This window comes from Ischnura elegans, chromosome 2 (genome assembly GCF_921293095.1).
Source record: "Ischnura elegans chromosome 2, ioIscEleg1.1, whole genome shotgun sequence".
In the NCBI taxonomy this organism is placed as follows: Eukaryota; Metazoa; Arthropoda; class Insecta; order Odonata; family Coenagrionidae; genus Ischnura; species Ischnura elegans.
The window spans coordinates 109,107,119-109,127,650 of NC_060247.1; the positions used below are offsets into that span (position 1 = coordinate 109,107,119).

At 38.7% G+C, this 20,532-nt stretch overlaps 1 protein-coding gene across 1 annotated transcript; it reads right to left on the reverse strand.

Annotated features, from left to right (window-relative positions):
- Window positions 1-1,405: 1,405 nt before the first annotated feature.
- On the reverse strand, window positions 1,406-9,098 carry LOC124154336 (myosin regulatory light chain 2). Its single transcript, XM_046528006.1, has 6 exons — window positions 8,992-9,098; window positions 4,995-5,162; window positions 4,213-4,393; window positions 3,841-3,913; window positions 3,209-3,432; window positions 1,406-1,809 (listed from the first exon to the last, which is right to left on the reverse strand). The coding sequence occupies exons 1-5, from the start codon at window positions 8,992-8,994 to the stop codon at window positions 3,258-3,260; spliced, it is 600 nt and encodes a 199-aa protein (XP_046383962.1). The 5' UTR covers window positions 8,995-9,098; the 3' UTR covers window positions 1,406-1,809; window positions 3,209-3,257.
- Window positions 9,099-20,532: the final 11,434 nt, after the last annotated feature.

Here is a 20,532-nt window from a genome sequence, read left to right on the forward strand (position 1 = left end):
GCTATTTGGAATCGTATAATGTGAACTTCACTCATCAAATTTGCTTTCTCAAATGATTGGGGAGGTTTGAATTATTTTTATCACATAATCAGTGTCAGTGTCGTAGCAATGAATAAGATATCTCAATTTGGATTATCTTTTTCGTAAGAAATATATTATATTCTTCGTCTTACTCATGAACTACTCTTTTAATCAAAATTGCATCCACTTACCGCGGTTTATAGCTCTACATCCGAATTTTGTGCAAAGTTTGGGGTTGTAATTTTGGAGCTCCATATGTTTCAATATTTTGACGAATCAGAATTTGTAATTTAATCATGATTTCATATTTTAAGTAATCGTAAAATTTCATTTTAGCGTAGAAGAAAGGGTATGTGGTTGTTTAATAAGATATCATTCTTTCTCAGTGTTACTATTTCTAGTGGTACCAGTAGTTGAAGTATTTCTTAATTCAATTATTGTGGGAAACTGTGAACTATTGTGGCCAAAAAATAGCAAGGTAATGTTTATTCTTTCTTCACGCTATGGCCGAATTACTTCCAAAAATAGAAATATTGGACGATTTTCAAACAAAGAATTGCACCACTCTCTTGTTGCGATGGAGCAATGCTCATTTGGTTCACTTACCTGTAATATCCTTGAGCTTCTTAGAGTAGATATCGATTCGATGCTCGTTGACTTAAAATCTAGAAAGAGTATGCAGAGTAACTTACTCAGTTGCATATACAGCTGGTATTATTTGCAGCTGGTGTTATTTACTCAATGCAAAGGTAAAATGGGGAACTCACGGGAAATCTTAACTCTTTAAGTTTAAAATATATGCAGATCTAAATAATTATTAAGCAAAGCCCTTATTTAAAATGAATCTTTTATAAATGCATGTGATACTTATATTATGATATCTGCAAAATACTTAACCAATTATCATGCTTATTTATCGTCATAAAAATAGCATTGTTTGATGCAACGGTTTTTCGATGCATCAATCAATTTTAGAAAGATTCTCATCGCATTTTTGAGTCAAAAGTGTCATACTTTTAATGGTGCCTTTCAAAACTCTAGCTACATATGTAATATATCAAACCATCAAGAATGAAAACTTCAAACGATTATTTTCTCTTTATAATAATTCTTTGAATTGTTGTTGTTCTTCTTTTTTGGTGCCATGTCATTTTTTGGTTTTAAGCAGTACTCATATCCGTTTTCTTTTTCTATAGACTGTGCCATAGTCTCTTTGGGCTTGTTGTGGTCTTCAGATGCTCATATTCCTTTTTGAATATGGGGGAACATATTGAGCGATTTTTTTCATTATTATTATTATTAATATCATTATTTTTTTCTCGTCGGTGTTAAAGACAAAGGTATTGTTCTCTCTCTGGAAGCAGGGACTCGTATTGCAAACGTGTGGATTTTTATTTCAATTTTATTGCGACCCCTTCGATGTCATCAGGTGACCCGTGGCTTGGTACATAGAGCGTTGGAGGATCATATAGAGCGGCCATTGTCCGAGGAGGACCCGTTACCCGGGGCAATAACGGGCGATGGCAAAGGTGATCGTGATTAGTGATGCGATGGCGATGGTGATGAAGTGCTTCGATGACAATGTCGATATGAGAGCGGTTTGCTGGTGCTTGGCTGCTGGAGAGGCGGGCCGCGACATTTTTAGATGGACCCGGTCGTCCCCCAAAGGTGATACGCGCTCCGAGGTCGGCGAAGGATGGAAAGCCACCTGATTTGTCTTGTTGCCATCTTGCTGTTTCCATGGCGGCAGTGGTATAGTCGTTAAACCGCGACACAATGCCAGTGACGCTGCAAAGAGAAGACGAGAACAATTATTAACTCCTTTATAATCTCATAGTGAAGAGGAGCAAGTATGTTACCTAAATTTATTCATCTATAATCAATGCTTGCGTCTTCGGTGCGTTTTATCCATTCGAGCATTATCTATCAGGCATAATTCGTTTTCACATCAGAGTTAACTATATTCTTTTCTGGTTTACTAGTGTACATAATGCAGAACATTACAAATTTTATTTCAAAATTGATATAATCTACTCATATGACCTCAATCTGTAGGCTAAAATTCATGTTTACAGTGTAATTTGTAAATTTTCTATTCAAGAAATACAGATTAGGTTCGGGAATGTTACTAACTGAAATTGATCACATATAAACTTGTAATTAAAATAATTACAAACAATTATAATAAATTGCATGAATATATGGGTTGACTAAAGTGGTTGGGAAATCTGTCGTCGCACCACAGGCAATCTAATAATTAATTGTATCAGCCGAGTCATGATGGTGATGAAGAGTTTTCCTGGTGCGTATGCAACTTTAATTGACCTTAATGAGTTGAGTAATGCCTACCCTACAGGATCAAATCTCTATTTTTCACTTCAGAGCAAAGAACTCATCATTCCATAATTTATACACTGATGAGCTCAGGGGAACTTTAGCATTAATTAATTCACCCAATTCAATGTGTTTTGATAAAAGGTTTGAAGCAGCTTTTCCGTCAAGTAAACCTCACTGGTTATTGTGCATTTGCGTGGCTTTAGTGTTCCCTCGTGAAATGAGACTGCCAATTCATGTTCAGGTAAAATTAAAGTTACTTTTGCCAATCATTTATCTCCCCACCTCCTAATAAAAGCGGCTAATTTGCCGATTTCAGCTCATGCGCTTACTCTTGTGTCCATGTAATTCACGACTCTATACGAACTATTTTGTAATGCATACTCTTACGTGCATCAGGCTGCACAATCTCCTGACTCGAGGCTTCATTAATTGCCAGATTTCCATACCAAGGGTAACGTAAGCAATTTTCCGACACTTCTTCATCCAAAAATGTCTTAAGTAACATTTTAATGATCACAAAAATTTTTATTTGGTTTCGATGAATGGGTCCATTCAGCCAACAGCGAAGCTCTGAAGCGTTCCAGCATAAAACGTTGGCTCAGTTGACAAACAAGAAGGACGGTCGGCCATTTACCTGAGCGGTAGAAACCCTCCCTCAGTACCGATCAGTGTCCACAGAGTGATACAATATGGCAGATTGTAAAAATAAACTTTCCACTCCTACCATATCAACTGAAATTTATTTTCAACAGGACGAGAACGCCTCAAATCTTAGCATGAGCAGCTTCATTGCTGATCCGTCGGCTGAATGCGCCCGAAATTTTTTGTGTCATCGCCTTACGATGCTCACTTGTTAAAGAGTGCGTGCGCGGCTTGTTGGGAATGGTGTCCTAAGGGGCTTAGGCGGCCTCGCCCTCGCCTCCTTCCTCGCCCTCCTCGGCGCTAGCAGTCAGCATGGTGATGAGCTTCTGGGTGTCAATGAAGCCCTTGTCGTCGATGACCATCTGCTCGTAGGCGTCGTCAACCTCGTCGCTGGAGAACTTGTCTCCCCAGGTCATGAGGGCGTGCCTGAGCCTGAAAAATAAACAAGATGGCCGACGCGTCAGTGATGATTGCCAAAACGAATACTTGATGCAATATTTTAAATTATAAATGGAGAAAACAAACTCTATTATCTGCCTCTATATTATGTTCGTAGTAAAACTGAAGAATCATTGATAAAGTTTTGCTTTGGACTCACAAGATATCTGTAGCTACCTATCACATTTTAAATTAAAATAATAATTGATTCCGACACTTAATTTACCATCAAAAAACTGAATGTTTGATATTTGTTGATGTTGCAAAACTGGTGAAAATAACCGAACAAGGATTTTTTTGGTATTGTTGATTATGATTACAATTTCTAACGCCTGTGTGCATCTAAAAAGAGACAGATATCGAGATTGTTTTCTCTGCGATACATATTTAACTTCTACTCACTTCTCGCTGTCGATCTTTCCCTCGTCATCGAATGACTTGAAGGCAGCGATGACGACTTCGTCTTCATCAGAACCTGTAAGAGAAAGTAAAAGTTTCAATACAGGTTATAAGTTTCCACAGGGTAATTTACTTCGAAAATTAGAGACTTATTTAAGTTGTATACGTCCATTAACACTTGAAAAACGGAGAGAGCCTATTAAAGATTGTAAATGAAGTCAATATTTTAATATAAAATCAAAGCGAAAGTCAAAATATATTTTGTTTTTTAGTAACTTTTGAAATGATTATTTCAAGGAAGTCTTCATTTATTAATTTCAGGAATTTCAATTGAGTGTGCGACGTCTTAATTAAGTGTGATAAAATCGTACTAACCTCCAGACATGCGGTTGGCGAAAAGGGTAAGCAGTTGGGTGAAGTTGATTGGGCCAGGTGCTTCGTTCAGCATCTCGTCCAACTCCTTGTCAACGGCCAATCGGCCGAGGGAGTCGAAGGTGGCGCGGAGGTCGTTCTTGCCGATGATTCCGTCCTTGTCGGCGTCCATCAGTTGGAAGGCCTGCGGAGGTAAGAAGGTAATAATTAGCGTTTTCCCATCACCTGCTCAGCGCGGATGCATGGATATATTATCACGATGCCAACTTTACAAAGTTTTTTCTAGCGATCTTCAAAAGTTCTACGATTTCTGTTATGGCTTTACACACCGGGAATTAAAAAAATAATTTAAACCATTGTGACATCCGTTTAATGAGTTGATCTGAACCGTTCCACATTAGTTTAAAGTATAAAATGAATAAACTTTGATGGGGATACTTGGTCAAATTAATATTTAATTTATGTTACATCAACTTTACCAATGCTTTAGGAAGAATCCATTCACGCATTTTGTGAATGAAAATCTTATTTTTAGGCTAACTTCCATCGGCTGAAAGGCTGAGGAGCATGTTGGGGTGGCCACCAGGGTAAACTAATTTTAGAAAGTTATTTTGGAAGCTATTCATTGGGATTGAGACGGAAGAAAGGAACGCATAGCTAGGAAAGGAAATTTTTGCTTTATTTTTCTTCGTGCTCCTTTCGATTTCACTTCTGGCACTCGTGTTATTAGCGCGCGTAAATCAGGATGGTTTCCGTGAGAGGAAGGGGGAGTGAAAAGTAATTACCTCCTTGAACTCGGCGACCTGCTTCTGGGAGAACATGGAGAAGACATTGCTTCCGGTCCTCTTAGCCTTGCGGGATCCACGGGATGATTGCTTTGCAGGCTCTTCTGCGGGTGCTGGTGCCTCTGCCTCTTCCTTTGCCTTCTTCTTCTTCTTCTTCTCCTTGTCTGCCTGCAGGGGCAAACAAAAAGCATGGATGATTAACAACAAGCCAGCAACGTTCATATTAAATCGTTCAAAACGAGGGTTTTATGTGTGTCAGTGTGCAACTTTAATGCAACGCAATATTTTTTCACCTAAGATTTTAAATCGTGTCAGTACGCAATATTCAGTTTTTTTAGTTCTTTCGAGTATAACTACAGAATTAAAAATACTGGCCGAAAATCTAGCGCCTGACAAGAGGCGGGAAATGTCCTGCGACTTATGGAAGCTATCGAAAGGTTTGGAAAATCGATTTCCTCGTGAGAGCTCAATTTCGATTTCGATCGAAATATCTCGAATTCGATTCGACTCTGCAATGATACAATTTTTGTGTTGTTTTCATGTCTTATCCAAAATCAAATCTCAGAGTCGGAAAAGAAATTTCACTTAAAATTTCGCACCATTTTTTGTTCTAACCATTATTGCAACACAATGTGATGTTATCTAGGTCTATTTCGTTGTGTTGACGCCATGGTCAGGAAAAAATTAAAAGGTGCTGTGCAATGTGCTAAGGAAAATTTCTTTTTCAATTCATCGACTCCATAAGGTACTGGCGGAAGCCTGTAGTCCTCACTTTGAACTATGTTTACATGCATATATGTTTCTATTTTGTTTCAATCGAATTTCTGCTGAAAAAATCATAGCCAGTGGTTCTGAATTATTTCAATGCTTTGACTAAATTTAAATTGAAATACTAAATTCTCACCCTATTTCAATTGATTCCAGTTAGCTAAAAATCAGGTTCAGCCATTACCATCTACTTGTCTCTATCACTCCGCATTTCGAATAGTCTATGTGTTTTAGAAAAAAATTATGACTAAATTAAATTATGATTATCAATGGACGATGAAAATTATGTATGCACGAATAGTTTTTCGCCATTCCAGAGACTCTGCTATCTTGCCATCGGCAGGTTCCGTACTCTCTCTTATAACTCTCAGTGCAGTCATTATCATGCATATGATAAAATAACAGTTGCGCCATTATCTCCCAAAGTATCGAGCTAAATTCTCCTTCTTTAACCTGAATGCCTAGCATGCGTTTACTAAGAATCTGATTTCTCTGAAATTCCTCTAATTCTTTTACTCGGTAATCCTATATTTTGAAAAAAAAATCAAAATTCTTTTCTTTCTGCCCAGCGATGGGTGACTTACACATTATTTGAAGTCTGTATCGTAAAAGACGTGAAGTGGCATCCATTTTTCCGTAAGTCTCCATCGTCGGATCTCATCAAAATTCAAAATTACAATTGCATAAAGGATTCAGCGATCCCTCAGCTACACCCCTAAAAATTCATTTCATCATCATCTACCATGACTGTTGAAATATAACAATCCTCCCCTCCCTCCTCTGCACCCATTATGTGCATATCTCAACCTGGACCAATCAACTGAGTGCGATTCCTATATCTGGGAAGAGTATCCGCTTGCAGCCGAACGGGAAGGGCAAGTCTCGAGGGAGATGACCAGAATAGGACGTGGGAGGAGGAGGAGGCAGAGAAAATGGGCTGAAGGCAAGCACCATTGAGAAGAAGGAGAAGGCGAAAAACGGTGGAATTTTGCGGGGAAAGGCTTGAGAAAGGGGAGGGGGTGCGCGTGCTCGAAAGTGGGTCGGGGGGATGGGGGAGTGAGGGGTGGAAGTCGAAAAAATGGAGGGGAGAGAAGAAAAGAATCTAGCCATCCGGGCAGCCCGCTTGAAATAGTGGTCCCGCTCAGCGGTGCGACCAAAATAGACGGACTGGGAGGCTGCGAACAGAGGTGTATTTCAGAGCGTCTTAAGGGAAGGAGAGAGGTTGGGATGGCGTCTGGTTTTTGTGAGGATGTGGGCGGGGAATTTGGAGGGGGGCAGAGAAATTGAAATGAGTTCTCGCGCCCGCAGTTTGGTAATTGGAAATACTGCATGCACGGCGGTGGAACTTGGCAGAAGAGGAAGGAGAAGATGATTGGTCCGTTCCGCTCCCCTTTTCCTCCTACTCCGTTCGTATTATTAACTTCCCTACGGCTCCTTTCGTTCCGATTGAAAACTGCCTGTTGACGGAAGAAATGATGGAATCACGTGACGCATATCATTCACGGTTGGCGTAATTGGCCTCTCTTACTGTAAGCGGGGAAAATTAAACTTCCTCTACAAGCATCGCCTTTTCCGCTCTTACAAAGGCGATCAGTCAATGCATCCTATCTTATTATCCATTTTTCTGTTTTACGATACAAGCGCTGATTTACCAATATTCATCTATACGGCAAAGATAAATTGGAATGGATTAAGCAATTTCATAGCATTTAATTCTTTTAAGTACGGCTTAAGTCTTAAGTCAAGAACGAGTATATTCATTCCAGTAATATTTTTTATCACTAACCATAAGTAAAACTTTGTCTTCAACGACTTTTTTCTTGCTTTTGCGTGATTATAGCTATTTCAAATATCGCTAATGCATTACCCAAAATCTAAACTGTAAAATATTGTCACTTATATTTTCGAGAAATTTGAAATGATGCAACAAATTTATTCATACGAATGAATTTTGAATACTTACCATAGAATTTCGTCATCATCTTGCTGTTAATTTCAAATATTGAAAATTCAACCGGTATTTTTTTCCTAGTTAGAGCGCAAAAATATGGTGTGAAAAAGCTAACTGGAGGCAGTCTAGTCCATATATGACCCTTTTTCTGATACCCTAGCCATTTTATAAAGTATTTTTCTCGCTTCATAATGAAACCCAATTTAAAATTTACATCGATGGACAAATTCCTTTGCTACCTAAAGTGACTCATTTGTTCTTATTATCAAATATGGGTGTATTTGAGATCCGCGTTAGCCTTCCATTGCCTACAATGATTAAATATAGTGTCACCAATTCCGGCCTGTACTATAATCATCTCTTAACAATTCCATGATATGGTGTACTCTCACGCGGCAATCAGCGAGCCAGCTTACTGCTGGCCAATGGCAAGAATATTTGAGTATGCATCTGCCCCACCTCACTTTCTGCTTTTATTTTTCTCCCAACGGGTATGTTTCCCTTGTAGGAAAAATCCTTTACACAGCTTTCTATGGAATGAATAATCCGTTGCACTTTCTAGGGGAAATTCGATACGCCATTATGCTGGATCGCGGGCCGTAGGCCAATAGTTCGAATCCGAATTGATTATCCTGATATAATCCCAGCTATTGCTTGGTGTTTCCCATTTTTAAAGCTTCGTGGTAGACGACATAAAAATGAATTAGCTTCCCGACTCTAAATGTGAGAAAGCCACGTCTTAATAGCCTATGACAAGGTGAGCTCTATCCTCACCTATAAGAAATCCCTCTGGATGGAAACACGGAGCGGTGGAATGATCTAGTTCTGTAGCCATCCCGAGATACAGTGCAGTAGTCATTCACTACAGGAGCACTCCCTATACAACTTTTTTGGTCAAATGACGGAGAGAAACATTAACCCGGCACAGCCAACAGGAGCGACATAATCCAAACTCAGGTCTCCATTGGAAACTCCTTCAGTGGCAGCAAACAATGGCACATCCTGCACACGTAATCCTTCCGGTTGCCATGCTGAACACGTCTGTCGCCAATGCGCCGGCCGTATCCTTCAGAAGACAGAATATCGCGCACCTTCGCTACGAACATATCGAACTCGCAATAACACATCCAAGATCGGCACAACATCCCGAGCTTCCACACGCACCTACGAAGGCCTAGAAGGTTTGTAGTTTTGTGCGTAGTATATGTATTTTTTGAAGATGAAAAAAATATATTGTTTTCCCTCGAGAGGAGAGAGAAGTGGCTGGTCCCAACTCACCATGTCTGCTGCTTAGTGGTGGAGAGAGGATTCGGAGCAGGCGAGCTGTGGGGCACAGTCGGTTAGAACCCACTGAGGGTGCTACGACGCCGCGCTTGGACCTAGGTGACTTTCCCCCCTCCCCTGCACCCCTTCCCCTCCCGTTCGCCCCTCTCCGCGGATCCGCCAATCAGGAGGCGAGACGCGACCAACCCATCCCACCAGCTAGCCTCCTTACCTCGTCTCCCCCTTCCCTCCCAACTCCCCCGCCCATCTCTGAGGGTCCCGGTCGGCGGTTCCCGGGGCTGCTGGCCGCGGGGAGGCCTGGTGCCAGAGCCACCGCTCCTTATTTAGCCAAGGCGAGAACCACGCCTCCAGTGGCGTCTTCTGGGACCCTCCACGCATTTGGGCGGGGGGGGGAGTGGGGAGGCCTGCTTGATAGTGGTCATCGCCTTCGAGGACGGCAATCGGTCGAACCCCTTTGACGTCTTGAGTTAATCATCGCATTCCCGCTCGGAAAAATTGTCCTTCCCTTGCGCAACGGTCGACGGCGGAGTAGCTTCATCAGCGTCTTCCATTTGCACGTTGAAGGACTTCTAATGCGGCATTTTGTTTTTATATGCAGAAAGTTGACTATTTTGCGGCAAAACGTAGTCGTCCTTTACACAGATTTTGAAATGGATTACGGTTTATCCCTTTTCTTCCGTGGTTAACAACCTATTTTGGATTACTACGTGAAATTGTCCCTTGTTACTAAAATAAGCTTTTAAAAAAACACCTGTGATTTCAATTGAGATAGTTTGGGAGATCTAATCTTCATGGCTCAACGGAGTGAAGTATGGATTATAACGAATATAAAATCAAATCATGCGGTTAAAAGGACTGGCAAAATGAATACAATATTGTATTTCAAGTCCTCTCTACAAGGGACGATAAGTTTTACAAAGACGATATTTTTCCGCAAAATAACCAACTTTCTATTTATCTAAGACCTTCTGTATTCCTCTTTCTTATTCAATAGGAGACGGAAAGAAACGAGAAAGTATATTGAGAAGAACAAATAGAGAAAAAAATTCAAATGGTCATAGCTCAAAAAAGAAGGCATGGTTGTCAGGGAGGATAGCCCGTTGTCTAGAAAGGGTGGAATAATTGTTGTGATTATCACAAAGCAAAGTAGCCCCCAATGGTCTGTAGGGTTGGTAATTATCTAGGGGACAATGGTAGTACGAAAATAATAGTTCCGCCAGCGCCTACGGGGTTGGGTTTAGGGAGAGGGGGGGGGCAGATACCCCGGAAGGATTGAATCGGTACGTGTGGCAAAGCCTCGAGATGTTTTGGAAGGGGAGCGAGGGAGAATTTGGTGTCCCATCCGGGTGAGGAGGGCTCAGTGAGACGGGTGGAGTGCCAAAATGCTTTCGTATTGGGGGGGAGTTAGGGGGTGTTCCCCTCTTCCACCCTCCCTTCTGCGTCTCACAGGGAAAAACGAGGTCAAGCATTGCATTAACGACAGCTCCTACAGAAATGGGCACCGAACACTAACATAACACGAAGTACTTTCAGGATAGACCCGGCAGGGAAAGGCCGTCAGAGTAACTACTTTTTCATTAATTTCTAAATTTAATTTAAAGTGGCTGAAAGATTTAATCAGTTACTGGCCTAACTAGACAGGTTACTGGCAAGTGGTAGAATTTTTTAATAGTAAATACTGGACTTCACAAATGACTGTTAAAGTTTACCAATTGCCAATAGATTTCACCGATGAATTGGAGATATTATTTTCATTATCTAGGGGAAATAGCCGGTCACTAACGGATTACTAACACATCAATGATAAATTAGTCCGTTACTGTTGAAGGTACCATGTTGTTTCGGGATTCTCCACGCACTATAAAATGGAATGGCAGTAAAAACAAACATTTGTTTTACGTAGGTTATCTTTCGACGAGTTCTATTTCTGCTCCCAATCAGTTCTAATGATAACTTCTTCTTAATGAAGGGAAGCCTAAGGTAATGTAAAGTTACTATTTTTGTGGACTAATTAAAAGCAAGAATAAAGTCCGAGGACTCGTATAAAATATTTTGCAATCCAAATTGGATAATATGTCTGCATTCCATATAGTAACGCAGAATTCCATAAGTTAGACCATGTTCATATTTATATATGGCTAAAATCTCCCACGTTTAGTTACTGAGTAGAAATGCTCTCTCTTTTTTTTAAGTCTTTTGATTAATAACGATACAGAAAAGGCTTAGTCGTAACACCCCCCGGAAAAAAATGGATTTACGTTCGCATATGATCCATGTAATGGGTTGAGACGATGACGATTGATATCGAGGCAAAGTGAGGCCTGGGTGTCACACTCTTTCTAAAGAACAACTGAAAAGAAAAAATATTCTATTAAAACAATTGATCCCCCATTTATAGTTTCAAAATCACCAGCGCGAGAGGTTCCAGCAGACATTAAGGAATACCTATCTCTGTTTCTTTCATGCATACTTGCACCGTTAAAGGTGGTAACTGCAACCTAAATTTTATTTCAAATCCATCAAAAATTTGAAAGACAATTTAGATCTAAATAACCATCTTTTACTTTCCAAATGAGAGTAAAAGAAACATAAACAGGTGCACCTGATTATCTTCTGAAAACCTCATGTGCTGGTGGTTTCGAATTTTGACGAGATCTGAAGCCTAATATTTTATATTGCTCCATTGTAGGAGTTCTTCGAGCATCAACCACTATGGAGTTAGGCGGAAAGAATTTTTGATTTGTCGGGGTGTTATTCAACGCAATTAAACACATGTGCTATCAAAAAGAGGAGGTTGATTCTAATTTTACGGGTCATACAACCTCCAAATATTACCAGAGACTCAGTCGATGGACAGCTTTCCGCTTTCCTGATAGTAATAAGCGTTTTGGCCTTCCTTCCTTCTATTTGCTATTTTCGCCATGAAGCGTGCAATTCATTTTATTCATATGAATCATGCGAGCCTCTATGACTTTCTGCGTAACCGTTGGGATTAAAGCTCCGTAATTTTGTGCATACGATAAGTGAGCCTAATTACTAAAGTATAATAGATGCAACGATGGTTGTTTCGAGCATATTCTAAAAAAATATTGAGAATCGAAGTTCAGGAAAAGAAACGGCACCATTAAATTCAACTAGTTATTTTTGCAATCATATTACTAGCCCGCGGTTTCACCGGGCGGTTCATTAACATACCTGTATGGTTTTTATGATATAAATTAGTATGGAAAAAGTGTTTAATGTGGTACGTTGAGGCAGTTGTCGTTGCCAATCTCAGGGAAGCAAAATTGCATACATCAGTTCTTATGGATGAAGGGATAGTATAGATGTATAAAAAGCTAATCAGTTATTAAGTGGCTGACACCATATTAAATAAATGTAACCATTTATAATTTTTTCCACGAAGTAATAATAATACACATTTCTTCCGTACATATTTACAGCATACAGGTAATTATTTCCATTCAGGGAAGTAAGGTAGCCTGTAAGGCAATAAGCCTGTAATTAGGCTAACTGCAGAATTCTTAAATGTGGAAATGAAAAAAATTGAACCAAAAATATTCATTACCTAAAGAAAAACATTGAAAGGAGTTTTGAGCTTAAAGATATATACTCAAAACTGTAATGACTGTAAAATGAATTACAATATAGAAGGTATAACACATATAAAGTCAGGCATAATTTACAGAATACATATACAGTTGCTTTACAATAACGTTTCAAAACCAATATAAAGTGGGTCAAAAACGCCCCGTGTGTACTTTAAAGTTAGTGGAGATCACTTGGGTTCGAGTTTTTCTCGTTTTTAACCCAGGCTAGAATCTGTAACTAATAGCTTGCATGGTCATTTTTATTCTGAGTTTACCAACACATAAAAATTGTAGATAACCAAATACGCATCTCACCACAAGTGGTTCAAATTAATTACCATGGTTACATTTGCTTTTGAATTAATGGTATTATTTTAAATAATTACAATGGCGTCGAGAATGATTTCAGAGCCTTGGAAGCCCCTCTCATTCTGTTTTCTGTCTGCCCTACATCCCATCGACCACTATTTGAGCTAAAAATATACGAGTTTGGGATTCTTTCTGCTCCGTCAAAAAGTTAAGTCACCTGACCTATTTTTCTATTTGCAAATCTTCGATACCAGAAAGCAACTAAAAGAAATTACTATTTATAATCTTTCTTAATCAGATGATTAGGTTTAACTGAGCAACCTGCCAGGTTTTTCTGTACCTTCATTAACGATTAAACATAATTCCCTTTGCAAATCTCTGGTAAGACCTCAAATCTAGTGACACGTTCCTATTTCAAATTTTATGACTATTCTAGCTTCCGTAATATGGTCTCCAATAGCTGACGCATGGCAAGGGTAATTAATGGTTACAGCGACTTCGAACTCAGGTCCATCTTTTTTCCCACATATTTAAGTTTGATAAAAGTGCTTAGGGTATCTCACTCCCAGTCTATAATAGCAATGTTACGAGGGTCGTTAAATAAGTCTTTAGAAAGAGGTATAAAAACAAATTATATTGGGCCAATTTTTTTGTGTGTTTCATTATAGGCACATTTCAGCTGTATACATTTCTGCAAGCATTTTAAGCCGTCCAAAAAGTAGAATTTCGGGACATCCTCAAAGTAGGCATTATTTTGGGTGACGACCTCCTCCTTAGGCGTAAACCTTTGTCTGTCGAGCCATTTTTTCAGGTTTTGAGATTAGAATTATGCTACTGGAGGCCCAATCTGGTGAATATGGTGAATTCTGTAATAATTGAAACTTTAATTCCGTAATTTTGGCTATTGCTACAGAACTGGCGTGCAACCGTGCATTGTCTTGTTGAAGGAAGAACATTTTATATTTTAAATAAGGATACTTTTCTTGATTTCTACCATCAACCGGTCCAATAATGATGCATTATACTATCCTGTTATCGTTTTTCCCTTTTTGCAAGTAATCGATGTAGATTATTCCACACCCATCCCAATATATCGTTGCCATGACCAGACCGGTCCATTTCATCATCTTTGGCTGCTTTGGAGATTGTTCATCCTCAAAATTCCATTGTTTTACCTGTTTTTTGCCTCTGAAGTGTAGTGATGCATCCATATTTCATCGAAAGTTATGTATCGACATGAAAAATCATGCTGATTGCGAAGGAAAAGCGCCAAAACAGTCTCTGAGTTGACCACACGATTGCGTTTAGTCACCACTGCGAGCAAACGCGGCAGCGATATTTCCGAGATTTTTTTCACACCCTAATTTTCCTGCAAAATTAATGCAATTGCGCATTGCGATATACCTGTGGCCTTACCTATATTGCAGCTTACCTATATTACTTTGATTCGTCCATCACATAAAACCGCATCATGGATTTTTCCAATCATTTCGGGGGTATACAGTTCCTCAAAGCATCCGGAACGATGTTCATATTTTTTGAATGTACGGCCTAATTTAAATTGATTAACCCAATTGTAAATAGTTGCAAGCACAAAAGCAGATGCGCCATGAACTCTATGCAACTCAGATTTGATTTCCTTCAACGTTAACGCTTTCAAAAACAAGTCTTTTATCACCGCACGAAACTCTCTTTTATGCCTTTTTATAAACAAGTGAAAGTTGTTCAATACAATCGGTAACAACAATGAAAGTATGGGATAAATGCAGCTGACTAGTCGCGATTGCTTCTTTTTGGTTAACATTAATATTTGATACCAAATGAGCAATTTATCGGAGATTCTAAGGACTTATTGTACGACCCTTTTACCATCAATTTACGAATTTCAGCTGATGGCAATAGCGTGTAATAGGATTTCAAAATGCATGGGCCATGCTGAGTATCTTTTTTTCCTCCCACTGCTGCTTGGATTGGGCACGTACGATTTCCTGGCTGTTCCAGTTGGATCCCTGCCTTGAATAACCCAATGATCCCTCATCAGGTTCAATTTCTCAAGATGCAATACCTTGAGGTCCTCAACCTCCTCTCATTGATAATTCAAGTTTCAAGAACCTTCACAAAAGGAAGAGAGAAATAAATGGATTCTCTTCTTATCACTAGAGCGCGGAAAAAAAGTCTCCAATATTTCAAAAAAAGTCGCCTAAAAAGTCTTCAATATTTTTTGAAAAAAGTCTCTTGAAAAGTCTGAGTTATTTTCATGAGAAAGTGGCTGAATTTAGCTGAATTAATGGAGAAAAGAGGGTATAGATGCGGATTCGTGGGTTTACGTGTTATATTATGGACTTTTCAGACAGGAGATCACCATAATATACAAAATATTTTGTTAAATTTTGAATAGCGCTTGCTTTTATGATCAGCAATTGTTTAAGAATATAGTTGACCCCTGTAATTATTTAGCTGATCAATAGTTATCTTCATTTTGAAATAGGGATATTAAAGTCAAGTTAAAGGCTATGGATAACAGATTTTATTCATTAATTGCATGATATAAAATAAAGGGAAAAAACTTATTTTCATTCACTTTGAGTTGTATTACAAAAAAATTATTTAATGAAGTAGTGATAGATAAGGTATTTTTCTATGTTTTCCATGGTAAATGTTGTGCGACGTTCGGTGAAAATAAGTTTATACGTCGAAAACGATCGCTCTACTTCACATGTTGTAATAGGAGCATATCGCAGCGTAGCCACTTCACTTAAGGTGAGTTTTTGTAAAACATTAAATGTCTGCCCCTTGACCTCTCCGTTGAGAATCTGAGCTATACCAGTCATTGACTTGAAGCCTTCATTTTTATCCAAAACATTGCACAATTTGCCATAAACACTTACGGCTTGTTCACCCTTTACACATTCAAGTTTCTTCTTCTCATCCATTATTGTTGACACCGAATCACTGAGGCTCAGGATGGAAGATTCAAGATATTTGATTTTTTCTACCAACAACCCAAAGGATGCTGAAATACATATCATATTCAATGGGCGTGTTCTATCTTCAAAGAGTTCTAGAGCATTTTCTATACATTCTGCATCGTCTTCAGGGTCAATATTCTGTATAAACTGAAGTAAAAAATTAACAATTTTCCTCTTCTTATTTAGAACCTGTAGTTGTAGTTATTTTTAACTGAGCAAAATTGCAGGAATTCTATTTCGTATAATGAAATTGATTCATCAGCCACAATCATAACTAAAAATAATTGCTTACATTCTTAATTTTCTCGAAGTGTTGTGCATTGAACACGCAAGCTTCCAGCCATGTTCCAAATCTCGTGATGACTGGATTCGGAGGCAATGGCAGATCACAGCAAAATGTTTAGTATATTTCCACGCGCGATAGTGCTTTCAAAAATACCTACGAAAATATTAAATATTATTTCTGCAGTAATATATTGGAAATTTTATTTTTATTTTTTTAACAGCTAGTACCTACCTTCTTTGGTAGAGACCCACTTATTTGCAGTGGGAAGTATTTTGCGAATTTCTTCGCATACTCTGTGAAGATCATGCACTTTGCAAGTGATGTGAATCACTTTAGGGTAGAAAAACACCAAAACATTAGCGGCTAAAACCATGTACGCCGCTCCATCGGTTGGGAGAAGTAGTAAATTCTCTCTAGCATTATTATCTCCAAACAAGGAAGCTTACTTGCAGTTACTTGCATAGTGAAGCATACGCGGTCTGCTTGGCTTCTGAAGACGTCTGTCCTTTCACCTTGTACATTTTCTTGGGCTGGGCTGCACAAACGAGCGGACGATGGTCTTGCGACGCTTGGGGACCTCAGCAAATGACTGAAACTTTACGCGGCTTACTCGAATATATAGAATTGTTATTCAAGTATACCGGGACAAGCCACGGTGATAACTTTTTTTGGCTAAATGGTTTTTCCTCTGTGAATTTTCGCACAATTCGTGCGTATAGAATTGTGTTCATACAATGTGTATGCATTCACCAGTCCTTGTTGAGCCTTCATTTTTCCTCTTCGACCGAGTGCCAAGAGCGCATTGTTTGCCTCTCTACAATGTAGGCTCATTTCGTAACCATCTACACTCAACGTGAGAATTTCACTTCGTCGGAAATTCTTGATAACCTTTCATATATTTGTATTTCCACTAACTTTATTCATTTTTTCACTAATCTCCTGCAAAAAAGTAGAGTGTAGATAGCATACATATGTAGATAGCATGCATAGATAGATAGTTAGCATACAGTGTAGCGCTGTCCCCTTGTCAGCAGACCACCCGGGTTCAAATAAGTTGGTTCATAATGTCCCTTTGTGAAGTCTCTGGACACCCTTAGCAAAAAAAGGGTGAGGTAGCCCAGGGAAAGAAACAATGTTAGAATATAACATGCAATTGGATAAGTACGTGGTGAGCTCTACCCTCACATAACCAAACAACCTTCGAGTTGAAGCACTGCATGGGTTTACTTCATGAACGGTGGAGTAATCGAAAGAATTCATGGCAGTTTCCGGAGCTATTAATAAAATTCCGCGTCAGCAATTGTTAGTAGCTTACATTTTACGGTAAATATCTGCTTCGTGTAGTATGCACCGCATAATTAATTAGATTTGTCCAACACAAAGTTGAACAAGTGTGGTAACAACAGCCAAATATTAACTTTGGCAAGTATTTTCAATAAAAAGTCCCAGAAAAGTTTCTTTTTATCGGAAAAGTCACGCCACATCAAAAAAGTCCCAAAAAGTCTCTAAGAAAATCATTAAAAACGGTTATATTTAATGAGATTGGCGAAGATTTGTATTTAAAACCACAAAAGTCCCACTTTTACAAAAAGTCGAAAGACTTTTTTTCCGCGCTCTAGAAGCACAGAATTTACTTGATTGGTGTTCAGACTACGTGTGAAAAATCAGCGGAAGCTGTTTAAAGAATGCAGAAAGATAGGAAATTCTTCATGGATTACCTACATTACAATTCGGTTGAACACAGCTTAGTCTCCAGACCTAGTCCCCCATAATTTCACAAACATATAGACAGATAAAAGCACGTACGACGAGCATAATTAGAAAAGGAAAATTAAAATTTTTGAGTGGGCAAATGACGAACGTGGGTAAATGTGTTTCGATGCAAAACCATGATCAAAGGTGCATGTCCCTGATGTGCTGTAGAATTGTCATACTTGCTTCAGGAACTTAATTAATGGATAGATTTGGCTTGAGGTAAGGATATAAATCCCAACTACATTTAGTTAGTTTCCAGGAAATCTATACGTTAGCGTGCATGTGGATACATTATTTTTCCTCACAAGTCTGCTTAATGTCCTAATGAAAAAATCTGTTAAATCATTGCGTAATATAAGTAGGCAATTCATAAGTCATTTCACTTCAGTTATCTCGGGTGAAGACATCAAACACCCCCAAATAAAAAACTCCTCAAAATACGAGGTGGTCCAGGGAAACGAATTGGCTCACCCACCCTGAATGTGTAATATTCACACGCCTGCGGTCTAGTCCGGGGAGAGCTCAACCGTCACCTATCCAAACCAATCTTCGGTTTGAATCACTGACAGTAGTGTCCAAAACCCCAAAAGAAGTCTTGTATATCCATGAATACCTAAGTATGTACTTTTGGACTTAGTATTCGGCTCTTTGATTGAAAATGATTATGATCACATGCTCCTCTGTTTTCACCTAGGTAACATATTGCTTCCTCTCATGGAACAAGATCTCTTACGTCTGGCACAGATCCCGAAAATGTTGGATCTCTGTTTCTGTCACCTACGATAGGTTACTGTGCACGGATTTATTTCTCAAGGCTGGATGCAATTTTAGCGCAGGCGACAGTGGACGGAAAGGGGTAGTGGAATATGTGGCTTGAAAAACAAGATGCTAACTCATCCGGAGCAAATAGCGTTTAGTATGACTACTCTTGCAGCCACTCACTAATACGATCAACAACTCTACTTAGTTGCACATGCCAAGATACTATATAATAAACATTCCAGAAGGATAGACTAGCGTTGGGCTTAAAATATATTACGCAAACCATTGCAGTAACATGCGTTGTGTTCAAGGCCATTGCCAGCTAATGAGGGGTCAAAGTCTCCTAAATTCTTGGGTAGCTTAATCTCCTAAAAAAATCCTCCCCTCTCCTCAAAATGAACCCCTCAAAAATCAATCCCATTATCCCCGAATCAACCGCCCATAAAAACTTTTTCTGAGTACATTTTTAAGAACTCAATATTCCCGTCTGTCTGCAATAATTATTCCTTATCTTTAGGCTTATGAAATTACCCTGAAACATATACCTTGAAAATTTAGGCACAGTTCTTTTTCCATTGAACAGTAATTTGGATGATACTTCGAGCCGTCTAGAGTAATCCATTAAATGTCTTATTCCACTTGGTTAATGGTGGTCTCTTTTATGTAAATACTTACTATTTCGATAGTTTTCCTTAATACCGGTGGCACATTTGAAACCTAAAAATTAGTAAAACTTGATCGGATGGGACACCCAGAATCTTTTCTTGAGATATTCTTCCTCCAAACGTTCTTTTTTCTTCCAAAACAATGGTCCAAAGTATTTGGCCGTATAACCTCTTCGGTTCTGGAGTGGTAAATACAATACATCAAGGTTTGAATTTTTTGCCGCTTGACTAAGTGAAATTTCATTATATCAACTTGTCCCGTATTTCTTACAGATGACAGTATCGTATAGAAGTAGATAAATCCCTAATTATGCTAATTAAGTAATTAATCTAATTAACCAGAAAAATTCAAATTCAGACCAAAAATAACAACACATCTTCCGGTACTGAGGAGAATAATATATTTTTCAATATATGTAATGGTAAATTATTCATCGGTCAAAAATATTTATATCCAAATTTAGTGAGAAATCCTATTTCCAAGGTCCCTTGTGATATTTAATTTCCTGGATTGCATACATGAGCAAACAAATAGGAATTACTGAATGTAGAAATTAAATTATCGCTAAATAAATTGGCAAAGAAATTAGTCACTGCGCTGTAATTGGACAGTAACTGTGCAACTTCACCAGTCATGAGCACTTAATGAGCGGTCATCAATATTTTTCATTGCAACGGGACTAAGGAGCTAGGGTACTCGGTTAAGTTGCATCATTCTTATTTATGATGGCATTGCTAATTTTGCTATATACGATGGCTATTCTTCCAGCGGACAATTTTAAAGTTGTATTAAACATTTTAGAGAAGCATCCGCTAAGAATTCAATAGATTACCAACAAACATCGATTAATTTAGACAAAAATATTGTAGTGAAGTCTTCAACAGATAAATGACAATCAAATTTTCATATGGCCGCTGATGTAGGAATTTCGCTTGTAATTTGTGTATGGGTGTATGGCTAGGAAAACAAAAATTTGCAGAGGTAAATGAGTTTTGTTATCTAGGAAGCCGAATAAATAACGATGGACGAAGCAAGAAAGAAATAGTCAGTAGAATAGCACAGGCGAAGAATTTTTACAAAAATAATAATCTTCTTACAGCTGAGAACACAAGCATAGAAGTAAGGGTAAAATGTATTAGATGCTGCAAATGGAGCATTTTTCTCTATAGGAAAGAAGCGTGGGCGTTGACAGCAGCAG